This window comes from Microtus oregoni, unplaced genomic scaffold (assembly GCF_018167655.1).
Source record: "Microtus oregoni isolate MIOR12 unplaced genomic scaffold, Mior012 000013F_ref0000133, whole genome shotgun sequence".
Lineage (NCBI taxonomy): Eukaryota > Metazoa > Chordata > Mammalia > Rodentia > Cricetidae > Microtus > Microtus oregoni.
The window spans coordinates 2,402,125-2,416,467 of NW_024543072.1; the positions used below are offsets into that span (position 1 = coordinate 2,402,125).

At 48.2% G+C, this 14,343-nt stretch overlaps 2 protein-coding genes across 3 annotated transcripts in view; one reads left to right on the top strand and one right to left on the bottom strand.

The window, feature by feature from the left end:
* Positions 1 to 470: 470 nt before the first annotated feature.
* Tnnc1 (troponin C1, slow skeletal and cardiac type) lies at positions 471 to 3,646 on the bottom strand. Its single transcript, XM_041662918.1, has 6 exons — positions 3,516 to 3,646; positions 2,087 to 2,117; positions 1,712 to 1,858; positions 1,305 to 1,419; positions 777 to 913; positions 471 to 691 (listed from the first exon to the last, which is right to left on the bottom strand). Exons 1-6 carry the CDS (start codon positions 3,537 to 3,539, stop codon positions 660 to 662), a joined length of 486 nt encoding a protein of 161 aa, XP_041518852.1. The 5' UTR covers positions 3,540 to 3,646; the 3' UTR covers positions 471 to 659.
* A 1,423-nt stretch (positions 3,647 to 5,069) lies between these two features.
* The window catches only part of Nisch (nischarin), a 35,633-nt gene continuing 26,359 nt past the window's right edge, over positions 5,070 to 14,343 (top strand). Inside the window, exons 1-3 of one of the 2 annotated variants that reach the window (XM_041662501.1) lie at positions 5,070 to 5,302; positions 7,285 to 7,368; positions 8,365 to 8,547. In XM_041662501.1, the coding sequence (XP_041518435.1) occupies positions 5,207 to 5,302; positions 7,285 to 7,368; positions 8,365 to 8,547 (363 nt within the window). In that variant the 5' untranslated portion in view covers positions 5,070 to 5,206. The remainder of the gene's footprint in view (positions 5,303 to 7,284; positions 7,369 to 8,364; positions 8,548 to 14,343) is intronic. The other variant, XM_041662500.1, reaches the window with a different exon arrangement.

A 14,343-nucleotide genomic window follows, 5' to 3' on the forward strand; every position in this document is an offset into this window, starting at 1 on the left:
GGGAAATATAAGGCAGTGGGAAGATAGTTAGTGCCACAAGCCTGCTGGGTCTCACGAGATTTAGCTTCGTTCCAACCAGGATGGAGAGGTTGCTGTGCCAGGAAGCATCCAGTGCTCACTGAATTAACTGCTCCCCGTGAGGATAGCTGTTGGCTGCCATGCTGACTGACCCAGGCAGCTCACCCCCATCCCAGAGCCTGGCTAGACAGGGAAAGTGGGAATGGGTGGCATTTAGTGAAGATCAGTGTCACCCGAGCTTGTTAGAACACAGATTCTGTGGCTGCTGTAGAGCCCAGTCACTGGGAAGGCACAGAGCAAGTTGTCGTTGACCTGATGACCTCTGGCAGAAGGTGGCTTGAACAGTCAGAACACAGGCTCTGCAGCTAGCTTTACATGGATGGGGTCATCGGGAAGAAGGAAACCCTGAGAAAAGACTGTGGCCCCAGGAAAATCAGAGCAAGATACCAGCCTCTGGGGAGCAAGGATTTATTTGCACCCCCCGGGACAAGAATGGGGAGAGAGTCTGGGGGTGGGGTTGGGGGGGACACCGTTAAAGGACACAACCGAGTTCAGAGTCCAGAGAACCCAGTTGCACCCATACCACGGGATCTGTCTGGAGAGGGAGCACAGGCATGGGCAACTCTGAACAAAGCCAGTGTTTACTCCACACCCTTCATGAATTCCAGGAACTCTGTGGAAAGAGGGCAACGTGTGGGTCAGAGGTAAGGCCCTGGCAGAGGGTGGACAGCAGCAGATTGGTCCTCCCACCCACTCACCGTCATAGTCAATGCGGCCATCATTGTTCTTGTCGCCGTCCTTCATGAGCTCTTCAATGTCGTCTTCTGTGATGGTCTCGCCCGTAGCCTGCAGCATCATCTTCAGTTCGTCCAAGTCAATGTAGCCGTCAGCATTCCTACCGGGAGGGCAGGGGAACCTCAGAGCTCACCCGACAACCCCAGGAGGCAGGGCAGGGACACTACACAGGAAGGGAGATAGACTAAGTGGTATCTAGCATGGGATCTGAAACTCCTTCTTCCTTCTTTTCTTTTTTTCTTTCTTCTTTTCTTCTCTCCCTCCTCCCCCCCCCCACCTTGTTTTGTTTCCTCAAGACAAGGTTTCTCTACCGCTCTGTGTAGCCCTTGATGTCCTGGAACTCACTCTGTAGACCAGGCTGGCCTTGAACTCAAGAGATTCACGTGCCTCTGCTGTGCTGGGATTAGAGGTGTGCGCCACTACCGCCTGGCTGAGACTACCTCTTCCCACTCTCTACTTGAGTCAGGGACAGAAGCCAAGCACATTCTCACTTGTCAAACATGCGGAAGAGATCCGACAGCTCCTCCTCAGACTTCCCTTTGCTGTCATCCTTCATGCACCGAACCATCATGACAAGGAACTCGTCGAAGTCCACTGTGCCGCTGCCTGTGGGTAGACAGCAGGGCCGGAGAGAGGACACAGTTAGCACCAGGCAGTGCCCTCCCACGCCAACACGATAGGGCTAGAGTGTTCATTTGCCCTCTCTTCTTATTTGAGGCAGAAGCTTGATCTATAGTCCAAGCTGGCCTGGAGCTCCCTATGTGACCCAGTCAGACGGACTTCAAACTCTCACAGCCTTCTTGGGATTACAGGCATGAGCTACTTGCCGAGTTTCTGGGTGAGATGGTGAAGATTTGGAGGCCTGTGTGTGAAGATCGGAGTGGGTGAAGGGGCTTACCATCCTCGTCCACCTCATCAATCATCTCCTGCAGCTCCTCGGGTGTGGGGTTCTGGCCCAGCATCCTCATCACCTTGCCCAGCTCCTTGGTGCTGATACAGCCATCCTCCGCACCCAGGACAAAGATATCAAAGGCGGCCTTGAACTCTGTGTCCAACAGCAGGGTGAAGAAATAGGATCAGCAGCCAGGACACTAGAAACTAGAAATCCAGTCCCAAGGCCACCAGCAAACTGCCCACTTCCCTCCAAGAGTTCTTTGAAGTCACAGCAAAGAGAACCCACAGACTATGGCCTCTAATCCGGGGTTCTTTCCTGGAAAGGCATCCCCACAGCCCCTCCACCTACCCCACTGTCTCCTCAGTGGGAGACACTTACCATTCTTCTGTTCTTCTGTCAACTGCTCTACCTAGAGAGGAAAAGGCAATTCAGGACCCAGACTCAGGCCTCAGGGGAGACTGCTGGAGAGACTGACCCATTCCAGGTGGGAAGGAGGCGCGCACTCCCAGGTTACAGAGGAAGTCCTCTGTCCTCCTTTCCGGGGCCCCAAACACCAAGGTGACCCAGCTGATCTTCCAGAGGCTAGGCTAGAGGCCAAAGTGACTGGCGGGCACCGCTTCCAGGAGCAAGGTGTCCTGAATAACAATACCCATTGACCATTCCATGCCCTTTAGGTCACTCTAATGAAACCTAAGCTGCATGGCCTTAGTTAGAGACAGCTGTCCCTCAGGTTGAGACAATAAAACTGATGTGAGGGTGAGGGAAGCCACCCACTGTAACCTGACCAGGGTGGCTGGCCACTCTGCTATTTTTAGAGGACAAAGTTAAACCTGGTGATTGTTCTGGGGACTTTGGTATGTGGGGGTGGGGGAGGTGGGGCAGTGTTATCTGCCCCCCTGGCCTACTGGTGCTGCCTCAGGAGCCAAAATTAGTCCCCAGCCCCGTCAGGCCTTGTATGGGCACTGGGTGGAGGGATACCCCCCCACTCCAGCTCCACGGACTCCTACAAGTTAGGCAAGGATACCGTAGGAACCAGCTGCAGCCCTTCCCAGCTCACAAGAGGGGCCGTATTTTGGGGGCTGGGGGAGAATTCCCTGCGAACAGCTGTTTGCTAGGATTTTCTTGTCCTAGCAAACAAGGTAGAGGTTATAGCAAAAGCCCCTCAGGGTCCCGCGGAGATTGCAGAGTCTTGGGGTGACGTCCTCTAGCCCTGACTCTTTCCACCCTCCATGTCTACTACCTAAAGCTCTGAGCCTGCCAGACCTTACAATAAGAACAAGGCTTCAGCTTTCGTTCCTCTCCTACCTCTCCCCAGGCCTGGATCTTCTAAGCACCTTCTCCATCCCAGAATTCACACTCTGCAGCCTTCCTCATAGTTGTCTCCCACCTCCTAAAGCTTCTTTAGCCAGCTAAGGGCCTGGAGCAGGGTGGCAGAACTGAGAGAGACAAGGACTCAGAGAGACAATGAGGAAGGAACAGAGATGGAAAGACCTTGAGGAAAAGAACAAAAGACCTAAAGAATAGAAACACAGATACAGAGGTGGAGCCAAGACAGTGACAGACTAGACATTAGAAACAGAGGGGGACACTGGATGCTAGAAGTTAAGACCACACCCTCTAGCCACCCTGAGAGCCCTCTCCAGACCCGGAGACTCCTTCCTTTTCTGCACTATCCAAATGTCAGCCCCACTATTCCTTTGAGGGGCTTAGCTACGGATATATGGGGCATCCGTCTCCCATTCTGAGCTGAGTGAACCCCCAATAGGTCTACCCACCCCAACCCTTTTAAGACTTATCTCGCACTCACCGCAGCTTTGTAGATGTCATCCATGCTGAAGGCAGTTCACAGGACAGGCTACTGGGGTTGCCAGCCTGTCAGCCCTCAGCCTGGACTTAAATAGCCCTGCCTCCCTCCACCTCCTGCTGCATTCCCAGCCCAGCCCACCACTGCCTGTAATATCCTCCACCCCCTCCCCTGGTCCCTGTAATCTCAGGCTGGCCAGAGTCCCTGCATCCTCTGCCTGGGCCAGGATCTGTGAAGGACCGCAAGGACCAGGTCTCTGGCCATCTGTTCCACAGTGAATTCTCAAGAAAAAAAAACCTAACTTATTATGTTTATTTGTGTGCGTATGGATGTCAGAGGATATCTTGTAGGAGGCATCCATTTCTCTCTACTACCTAGATACCCAGGACTGAACTCAAGTCTCAGGCTTGACAGCAAGCACCTAAAATGGTGTGTGTGTGTGTGTGTGTGTGTGTGCGCGCGCGCATACATGCCAACTCAATAGCCCCAGGAAAAGTTTCTTGGATGAATGAAAACGTGGAATCCAGGCCCAGATAGGAAATTAGAAGTAGTGAGCTCCAGGCCAGTCAGGATCTTAAGAACAGTTCAGTCTTCTACATAATCAGAGAGGTGGGTGGTAACACCCTCATTTTCCAGGTAAGGAAGCAAGAAGCTTTCAAGTGGACAGTGACTGGCCTCAGATCAGGCTGACTAGAAAACCCCACCTTATTTACAGCTCTCGGGAGTGGGTGACATGCACCAGAAACTGGCAGTGTAAGCCCTGCCTAGAAAAGCCTACTTGAGGTTCAGAGCATAACATGAACTGGTAGGGGAGAGTCAGCCAGATCCGCTATGCCCCACCTTCTGTTCAGTATTCACTTTGGACCTCAGGCTGCTGTGCTCTGTGATTCAACAAGTATTCCTAAAGAACCCTATCGCTATCAGGATTCTCTTTCCTCTTCCTCTAGTTGGGTCACCTCTTCTCCAGCTCATGATGCTTTCTCATTCAACCACTGAAGTTTTGTGTTCAGGGCCAGTCTGTGTCCCCCTCAATTTGAGCTCTTGCAGGATGTCATCTGGGGAACCAGATGGGCAGCACAGATCCCCCCCCCCCACACACACACACAACACCTGCACCTCTGTTTCATACACATTCCCTCTGAACGCACCAGTTTGCAGCCTAGCACACAACGGGGATGTGCTGAGCAATGCAGAATCACCACATTCAATTCTCCATCACTACATGAAGCAACAGACCCCGAGGATCAGAGAGTCCAGCTCTAAGTCCAGTTCTTATCGTCTTCATCTTGCTCTTGCTACACAGGGAATGAGTCTAAAACAGCCAGGCGAGACCTTATTAATGTTCCCTCTGGAAACGTAGGCCAGGCGAAGCATACTGACTTCAGAGAGTTCAAAAGGCCCCTGGCCTCCGTTGCTGAGGGCGCAACGGATAATAACCACAACCGCCAGAGAAGAAGCTACACAGGTACAGAAAAGGCCACGGGTTAGCCCGCGGGAGCTACGCACGCGTGCCGTAGGCCGGCCCGTCAATCACGGGCGAGGGGCGGGGCGAGGGCGCGTGGAGACAGTGGGGGCCAAGATGGCGGCGCGGGAGCGGGCGGGGGGCGGCGGGGGCCGGGGGCCGGCGGGACGCTGACCCCGCCCCCTACTGCTGCCAGTCTGCGCCGGGCGTCGGCAGCGGCGGAGCCCGCAACATGGCGGCGGCGGCGCTCAGCTTCAGGCCCGAGCGGGAGGCCGAGCCGGCCAAGGAGGCGCGCGTCGTGGGTTCCGAGCTCGTGGACACGTACACGGTGTGCTGGGGGACGCGGGTACTCAAAGCGTGCATAGCGCCTGGAACCTGGAGTCCAAGTCGGGGGCTCGAGGAGGGGGTCAGGGTCGCACGTCCGTGAGAGGGGGGAAGGGTCTGCGGTAGCGACGAGGGAGCCCTAGAAATGGGGTGTTGAGGGGAAGGGGCTGGGTCGCATAGGTCCCGGAGGAGGTTCTAGGGCGGGGCGCGTGGAGGGGGTGGGGGGGGGGAGAAGGAACCGTGCTGGAGGAATCCGAGGGTAAAGGAGGACCTGGGGAGGAAGGGGTGTGCAGATGAGATGGAGTCTTTCTAGATCCTCCAGGCAAGGAGGGATGCCAGCCTAAGAGATCTTGATTAGGGAGTCTGGGAGGAAGGGGACTCTAGAGGGGTGGTCTCATAGATGGAACCGGAGGAAAGGGCCAGGGATCTTCAGGCGGTGAAGGAGAGGGGGCGGATCTTGATCTGCACCCCCACCCCCACCCAAGCCTGTCGCAGTCCAGATCAGCCCTGCGATGTGAGGAAGGGGTATGGGAAAATGGGCCCTGGGAGTTTGGGGGGGGGGGAGAATTGGACCCTAGTAGTTGGGAAAGGAGACGTTACCTCAGGGCTGAAGTACAGGACCTACAAACCATAGGGGACTTCATGGCTTAGGGAAGAGAGACAGTGAGCGTCTTTTACATATCTTTGTAGGCTACGAGGGAGGCCCGACAAAAAAGGAAAGTAGTTTTGGTGATGGTGTTAGAAGCCCTCTTGGTCTGGATAGGTTTGGATGCCAGGCTGCCAGATGAAAACTTGTTCTGTGGTGGGGGCTCATAAAGCATCTCCCCGTCTCCTTGTCCTTTGTTCCCAGGAGGGTGGACAGTGGTAAGGGCCTTGGCCCTGCCTATGCCTCACCCTATTGGCTCCCATGCTAATACCGCATCCTGAGGGCTATTCCTCCAGCTCTTCTTTCCCCAGCAAGGAAGGGGGACTGTGGAATGCTGGCTGGTGGCTCCTTCTGGAGCAACAGGCTGGTGTTGGAGAAATGGCTGCCTCTGGGGGTCAGAGGAATCAGCCGAGTTGGCTGATCCCATTCGCCCGTTCCCTGCTACACAGGCAGAGGTGGGAAGCTAGGACCATGGAGCGGGCTCCTCTAGTTAAGGGATGAGGTCACTCAGCTATGACTAGCTGCAATCAGTAGAGGTTCATTCCCCCCAAAAGCCCTTCCTTTTCGGGGCTTTGTCCTCCCTCTAAGTGACAGAGAGCAGGGTGGTGATCATCATTTGTCCCTGGGTGTGCTGCGTTGGATGTTAGTAACATACCTGTCTTTTGTGTGGCGTTAGGGCCTGCACAGTCATTTCATACTTAATGCTTTACTCGATCCTTAAGCCTACCAGGTTTTAATATGGAGGAATTGAGGCCCAGAGAGAATTTAGGCTCCCAGTCACTTACATAAGCTGCACATAAGCCACACCCAGGAAATGGGATAGCCAGATTTTTGAACCCAGGTTTTCTTAACCACCAAAACCATATTGTCTTCTGATTGGACCACTGCTGCCCCTGGGAGCGTGGTGGTGCCTCCAGCTCCTGGTTCAGCAGCCGAATTCAAAAACACAGCCAGAGGGAAATGTTGGCCGAAGACCTGCTTCTAGGATGGAGTCAGGGTATCTGGAAAGGTGCATAGCAGAGACACCGGTCCTGCCAAACCCAGCTCTGCTCTGTGTCCCTTACAAGGGACAGCCTGCCTACCACTCAGGTTGAGGCAGGATGTAAAAATCTCAGTTGGTGTTTGAACCAGTCCCATTTCCATTCCTTGCTGATAATCGAAGCACAGCTTGACCCCCCACAGCTAGGAAGTCTGGGCCACCACTGCTCAGTAGGGGTCAGGTGCACATTGGATGTACAAGGAGCCTGACTCTGGGTTTTTGGGGAGTGGGGTCTGAATACTTTGCAGCTATTGTGGGGGCAGGGTTCCCTAGTCACAAGGAATCATTTTTTTCCCTTTAGGTTTATATCATACAAGTTACTGATGGCAACCATGAGTGGACAATCAAGCACCGTTATAGTGACTTCCATGACCTGCATGAAAAGGTAATCTTAAGAGCTGGGAACCTGTATCTCAGGGCTTAGGGGCTTGAGGACCAAGTCTCCATTGTGCTACACACTAGTTTTAGGGTAAAACTGCCTCCACATCTATTGTTAGCTAATCTTTAAAAATTTTATTTATAACTGGTCATAGTGGTGCATGCCTTTAATTCCAGCACTTGAGAGGCAGAAGCAGGAGGATCTCTGTGAGTTTGAGGACAGCCAGGGCTATACAGAGAAACCCTGTCTTATAAAATAATTAAAAAAATTTAAATCTATATATAATTTATGTATTTATTTTAGGTGGGAGGGGGTGCACACGTGCCACAGCATATGTGTCGAGGTCAGAGGACAGCCTGTGAGCAGTCATTCTCCTCCCACCACATCGGCCCCAAGGCTTGAACTCAGCTCATCAGATGCAACAGCAGGCGCATTCACCAGATGAGCCCTCTCTCTCATGGGCTTTACAGCAGGCCAGTTTTTAATGCATCTGACCAACGAACTGGTTGGGCCTAGCAGTCCAACCCTAGCACGAGACTGTCTAGATTAGTATGTTTCAATTTTGATTTTAAAATTGCTGTATTCCTGAAGAGAGTACAGGCTCGAACTTGTTTCACAAAGTGTATTTTTTACTCTTTGATAACGGATTGAGATTATCTTTTTCCTTTGCTCTTAGACAGAGCTGCTTTTCTGAGGGCTTTTTTACAATGAGACTGAAATACAACACGGACTCCTTTGGTTTTTGAACTTCAGGGGGCCATAAGCACTACTTTTCCCAATGTCCCCAAAGACCACAGATGGACTTTCTCGCTTGGAATTGTATTGGTATTTCCAGTACCACTTGGATTGGAAGAGGCCACATTCCAGGTGCCCTAGCTGGGAGCACTCACCCTGGCACTGCTGCCAAGAGTGATTGTAGAAGATATGATCCTTGCCAGCCTGGGGCTTACATCCATACAGAGCTACTTGGTCTGTGGTTGATGTGCTTGTGTTTTCTTGCAGCTTGTTGCAGAGAAGAAAATTGACAGAACTCTCCTTCCACCCAAAAAGATAATTGGAAAGAACTCACGAAGCTTGGTAGAGAAGCGGGAGAAGGACCTGGAGGTGTACCTCCAGACCCTCCTGGCCACCTTCCCTGATGTGGCTCCCAGAGTTCTGGCCCACTTCTTGCATTTCCACTTCTATGTAAGTTCCCTTTGGGGTCTCAACTTTGAGGAGAAGCAGACTGGACCCTGGCTCTGAGGTTAGAACGTAGAAGAGCAGAGTCAGGTAGAGCAGGTCATGTTTGTGGGTGGGTTTGTGTAAATCAGACTGACCACTTATTTTCTTCTATTACAAGGCATTTTGTTTTGCAAAAACATTTCTTGATTTTTAAGGTAGATTTCCCTCCTAATGGGTGAGGATGGACAGGAAAGAAGTGAAACCTGGTCTAGATACACTGTTGGAGTTGGGCTGCGGCTCAGCACCAGTGAGGGAATTAGTCATTCTTCTTGGAATTTAAGGTAATTTTATCTTTAGTGTTGTACATTTGTGTGGGGTGTGTACATGTCAGTGTAAGCACCATGTAGTGTAAACCAGAGAGGATGTTGGGTCCCTTGGAGCTCGAGTTACAGGAGGTTGTGAGTCACTCAGGGAAGCGAATCTGGGCCCTGTGTACGTGCAGTTTGCTCTTTTAACTGCTGAACCATCCTTCCAGTCTGGAATTAGTCATTTTTATTTTTTTTTTATTTTTATTTTTATTTATTTTTTTTTTTTTTTGATTTTTCGAGACAGGGTTTCTCTGTAGCTTTTGGTTCCTGTCCTGGAACTAGCTCTTGTAGACCAGGCTGGCCTCGAACTCACAGAGATCCGCCTGCCTCTGCCTCCCGAGTGCTGGGATTAAAGGCGTGCGCCACCGCCGCCCGGCTTGGAATTAGTCATTTTTAATTCATGAATTGCCATCATAGGGCCCAGGGTCGATGGCTCCACTGCTGGCTTCATGAAGCAGCTCTACTCTCCCTCTGCATAGATCATGAAATGCTACCGCTGACAGAATAAGTCCTGCTGAGCAGAGGGTTCATCAGTATGTGGCTGCCCAGAACTGTATAGCAAGACTGTGTCTCAAGAACAATAAAAAGTAAAAAATAATTAAGTTGTCAGACCTTAAGAAGTGTGAAGCCAAAATATCAAAAACCAGGAGCAGTTTACTTCTGAGAATTTATTCTAAGGAAAGCTAAGGCAACTGTAAAAGGATATGTGAATAAAGGTAGTTATTGCAAGATTCGGAGCAAGATACGGAAGACAACACAAAGAATGGTGGAAAGAAGTTTCTTAAAAAAATATCAAGTCACACCAGGTATGATGGCACACACCTGCAGTTCAGCACTTTCCAGACTGTAGGTCTTGAAAATTCTCCATGGTGACACAGGCCTTTATCACAGCAACTAGAAGCAGGCAAATCTCTTGAGTTTGAATTACCAGGGCTACATGATGAAACTCCTGTCCCCAAACAGACAAACGAAACAAAAAAAAAGTGGTCAGCCTTACAACTGGACCTTATATTGCTGGTGTAGCTGTGGACCTTCTGCCATAGAAAATGCATGTATCAGAGGAACAAGTCCTTGCTATTCAGGCGCACACCTTTAATCACAGCAGCAGGTGGATCTTTGTGAGTTCAAGGCCAGCCTGGTCTACATAGCAAGCTTCAAGCCAGCCAAGGCTACTTAGTGAGAGTCTGTCTCAACACCCCCCCCCCCTCGCTAAACTCCTTCCCCCCACACACACACCAAAACAACCCAGTATATAGATTAGGGTTCTAGTTTTATAAGAGAAAGGATCACATTGATGTAGTTGTCTGTGAAGAACTATGTGGCATAGTCTCTTTGAGAGGTTTTCTGATAACATATATCTACTTTTTAATTCTTTTTCCCTTAAATGATGAAGATGCCCTTGGCTTATAGGAAGTAAGTACCTTCTTTAAAATAAATCTTTCTTCTGAAACCACAGAGTAAGACTCCTGAATCTTTTTTGGAATACTAAATAGAGCCTGGAGATTTGGAGTTTGGTGATGTCACAAGCTGGAAGGGACCAGTTAGAATGTGTCTGTATGCCATCTCCTGTTGTGAGTGTCTTTTTACATTTCCTTGAGTAAGAAAAATTCTCATTCCCTATGTGAGTCTGTCAGATAAACTTCACAAAACTTCCATTTTCTGCTGAAGAGTGAAAACCGATAAACATCTCTTTGAAAGTATAATTTGTTGCTTAAGACTGTCTTTGGGGAGTTTTTCCTAGCTACTGCAGGTTTGCCCAACTCTGAGCCATGAAAGGCCTAGAATACTCTTTTTAGTTAGACTTACCTGCCATAGTTCTGGGGCAAGCCTAACTCTGTGGTTCTGGTTTGAAGCATGGCCTCAGAACTTTTTGGACATATTTGGCATTATTGACATAAAATATGCATAGGTTAAATAAATGTGAGAATTTTAAAAGTAATTAACTTGTCTTTAGATTAAGGTGGGTTCTCAGCCATGGTGAGGGGCACTACTTAGCAGCATCCCTGGCCTCTATCCAGTCCGACTAGCACTGCCCTTCCCAGTCCCATCCACTCTAATTCTGTTCTCTAGAGGAGACAATGCCCATCTTCTCATGGTGGGGAGGGGGTAAAATGACCCAGCTGAGACCCTCTAGACTAGGTCTTCCTTTCAGTTTAATTTTGAACCAACACAATCTTAAGAGCACTGTCAATTTTTTCTGCAGGCAGGAGCTCTCCAGGGAATCTTTGTCTTAGCCAGTATCTACCTAGGGATTGTTGCAAATACATCTGTCCTGCATGCTGACATTGGATGAAGTGGGGGTACCCAGGGAAGCCTACTTGGTTATGGTTTGGACTACTTTTATTTTGTTGAGTTGAGACAGGCTTTGAATAAATAGACAGAGTTGGCATTTAAGATTTTCCCGCAGCCTACAGTGACCTTGAACTTGCAGTTATACTCCTGCCTGCTCTTCCTCCTGAGTACTGCAATTACAGCAGATACCCACACACCTGGTTTTGTTGTGGTTGTTGCTGTTCTTTTCTGTTTGTTTGGGGAGAAATACCTTTAGATTGAGATACAACTCACTCACTATAAAGTTCACTGTAAGTATATCATTCAGTAGTTTTCAGCCGATGCACAAAGGTGTGAAGTGAGCACGGCGGCATTGATTCCAGCATGTCATCACCACAACCCAGCCCTGTGTTTAGGGCAGTCACTGCCTGTTCCCTCCTTTCCCCAGCCCTCAGTACTCACGGCCTTGCTTTCTGCCTCTTTGAGTTTGTTTGTTCTCAATGTTTTGCATAAGTGGTTCATATAACATGTAGCAATTTCATTTATTTCTCGGATCCATTCATGTAGCATTAATCTTTTAGTCCTTTTATGACTAAAATATTCTTTGGATATACATTCAGAAATCCCTTTTTAATCTGATTTTAAATTCCATGGTTGAAAATGTTAAATGGAAAACTCCAGAAGTAAATAGTCTGTGAGTTTCAGACATACCATTCTGAGTAGTGTGGAGAGCTCTTTCGCCTTCAGCTTTGTCTGGCGAATCACACTCTACATACATCACTCTGTAGGCCACCATCTCAGTTTGTCAGATCGAGTGTTACAGTACTAGGTCCAGGTAAATCTGATTTTATGTGGTAATAAATAGCCCAAAGCACCTGAGTCATGATGTTGGCAATTCAGATATGCCAGAATGTAGCCATGAAGTGTTTCCTGTAAGTGAAAAGGTAAAAGTCGAAGATACGTTGAAAGACCATATTACATAATTTTTATTACAACATTTTTTGTTTGTTTTTCGAGACAGGTTTTCTCTGTAGTTTTGGAGCCTGTCCTAGAACCCAATCTGTAGACCAGGCTGGCCTCAAACTCAACAACATATTATTTTAATACTTTTAGAGTATTAATGTTTGGCTCTGCCTTCTCTTAGATTAGACTTTATCACGAGTATGCATCTGTAGGAAAGAGTGGTATGTGAACTATCCGTGGGTTTTAGAGTGTGCCCTCCATGACTAAGGAGGGACTGCCATACCATCTTGTGTTTATCCTTCATCCCTGTATCTGAGACAATGAACACATTGTAAGGGCTCCAATAGACAGCTAAAGCCAGGCCCCATGCTGAGCCCTACCTGTGTTCTTTCCTATATGTGCTTGTACAAATCCGTTGTTATTTCTGGTCTGAGTACTTATGTGTTCTAACCATAACCTTTTCAGTTGAAGTATCACAGCAAATCTAGTAGGATTTTCTTCTTCACAATTTCCTGGATAGAAGAATCATTTTTACTGTGATCTTAGCTAATTTATTTTCCTATCAAATTAGAAACTTTTTATCTTTTCAAGACTTGTCTTGGGCATATCGGAATCCCTGCATCTCTACTCCCTCATGTTCAGACTGTTCTGTTTCAATACGATAGTAGCCAAGATGGCTGCTAATGACTAGCAGTCTACTAAGTGCTGAGTGTATTCTATAGATGTGCTGAACAGAGGAACAACTCGTGCTCCAGGTGGGACAGAGTGGGCTGGTTGGAGAGTTCATGATACTCAGAATGGTGTACAATTTAAAACTTAGGAAGCATTTACTTCTGGTATTTTCCATTTAACAACTTTGGACTGTAGTTGATCATGAATCCCACCGAAAATGAAATTGGATAAAGGGAACTGGGGGAGACTGCTGCAGAAGGTTTTATGTACGTCTGTGGTATACCCAGAATAGGAAGGTGAGTTATATAATAACTTGGCTTTTTAAGGAACCACCAGATTTTTTTCCATTCTTAGTCACAATGCGTATGTTCCATTTCCCCACATCCTAACCTGCCTTTGCACCTGTTTTTGTTTTATCTAGATGTCATAGTAGGTGTGAAGTAGTTCCATTGTGGTTTTCGCTTACAGTTGCGCCATGATTAATGATGCTGAGATTTTTTTTAAAATATGCCTATTGGGCATTTATATCTCTGGAGAAATGGATTTAGATCCCTGTCTGTGTAACATTAGGTCTTTCTATTTTACAATTTGTTGTTGTTGTTTGTTTTGTTTTTTTGAGACAGGGTTTCTCTGTATAGCTTGGAGCATCTCCTGAAACTCGTTTTGTAGACCAGACTGGCCTCGAACTCAGAGAGATCCTCCTGCTTCTGCCTCCCAAGTACTGGGATTAAAGGCATATGCCACCACTGCCGGGCTTATAATTTCTTTTTATTTTGTGTGCATTGTTATTTTGCCTGCATGTATGTCTGTGTGCGGGTGTCAGAAACCCTAGAACTGGAGTTACAGACAGGTTAGAGCTGCCATGTGGGTGCTGGGAATTAAACCAGGTCTTCTGGAAGAGCAGCCAGTCCTAGTAACTGCTGAGCATGGTCCCTTTCTTTTTCTTTCTTTTTTGTTTTTATTTTAACTTCTTTTTGTTGAGTTGTAAGAGTTCTTTATATATTCTGGATGCTAAACTTTATCAGAACTGTGATATACAAATAACTTATATTCTACAAAGGTTTTTTATTTTGTTTTTAACTTTTTAATATATTCCACAAAGGTCATTTTTTGTTTTGTTTTGGTTTGGTTTTTGGTTTTTCAAAACAGGGTTTCTCTGTAACCCTGGCTGTCCTGAAGCTCTCTCTGTAGAGCAGGCTGGCCTCAAACTCACAGAAATTCCCTGACTCTGCCTCCTGAGTGCTGGGATTAAAGGCGTGCACCACCACCATCCGGCTTGTTTTGTTTTTAACCCTTTACTTTTTACTTTCTTTTTTTTCCTTCCTCCCTTCTTTTCTTCCTTTGTCTCTCTTTCGTGTGTGTGCTACAGATCAAACTTCAGGCCTTTTATATCCTAAACATGGACTACCATTGGTTTGTACCCACAGCGTTTCACTTTGTTTGTTGTTGCTGTTGTTTCTTAGGACATGATCTCTGTGTAGTCCCTGCTGGCTTAGAACCTTAGAGAACAAGCTGGCCTCAAACTCACCATCGTCCTGCCTCAGCC

Excerpts from the sequence above, each read along its gene's own strand:
- Tnnc1 (XM_041662918.1), bottom strand. The coding sequence starts at position 3,539 with ATGGATGACATCTACAAAGCTGCG. Across the intron at positions 2,118-3,515 it reads ATGACATCTACAAAGCTGCG|GTAGAGCAGTTGACAGAAGA; the intron begins GTGAGTGCGAGA and ends TTTCCTCTCTAG. Across the intron at positions 692-776 it reads TGGCCGCATTGACTATGACG|AGTTCCTGGAATTCATGAAG; the intron begins GTGAGTGGGTGG and ends CTCTTTCCACAG.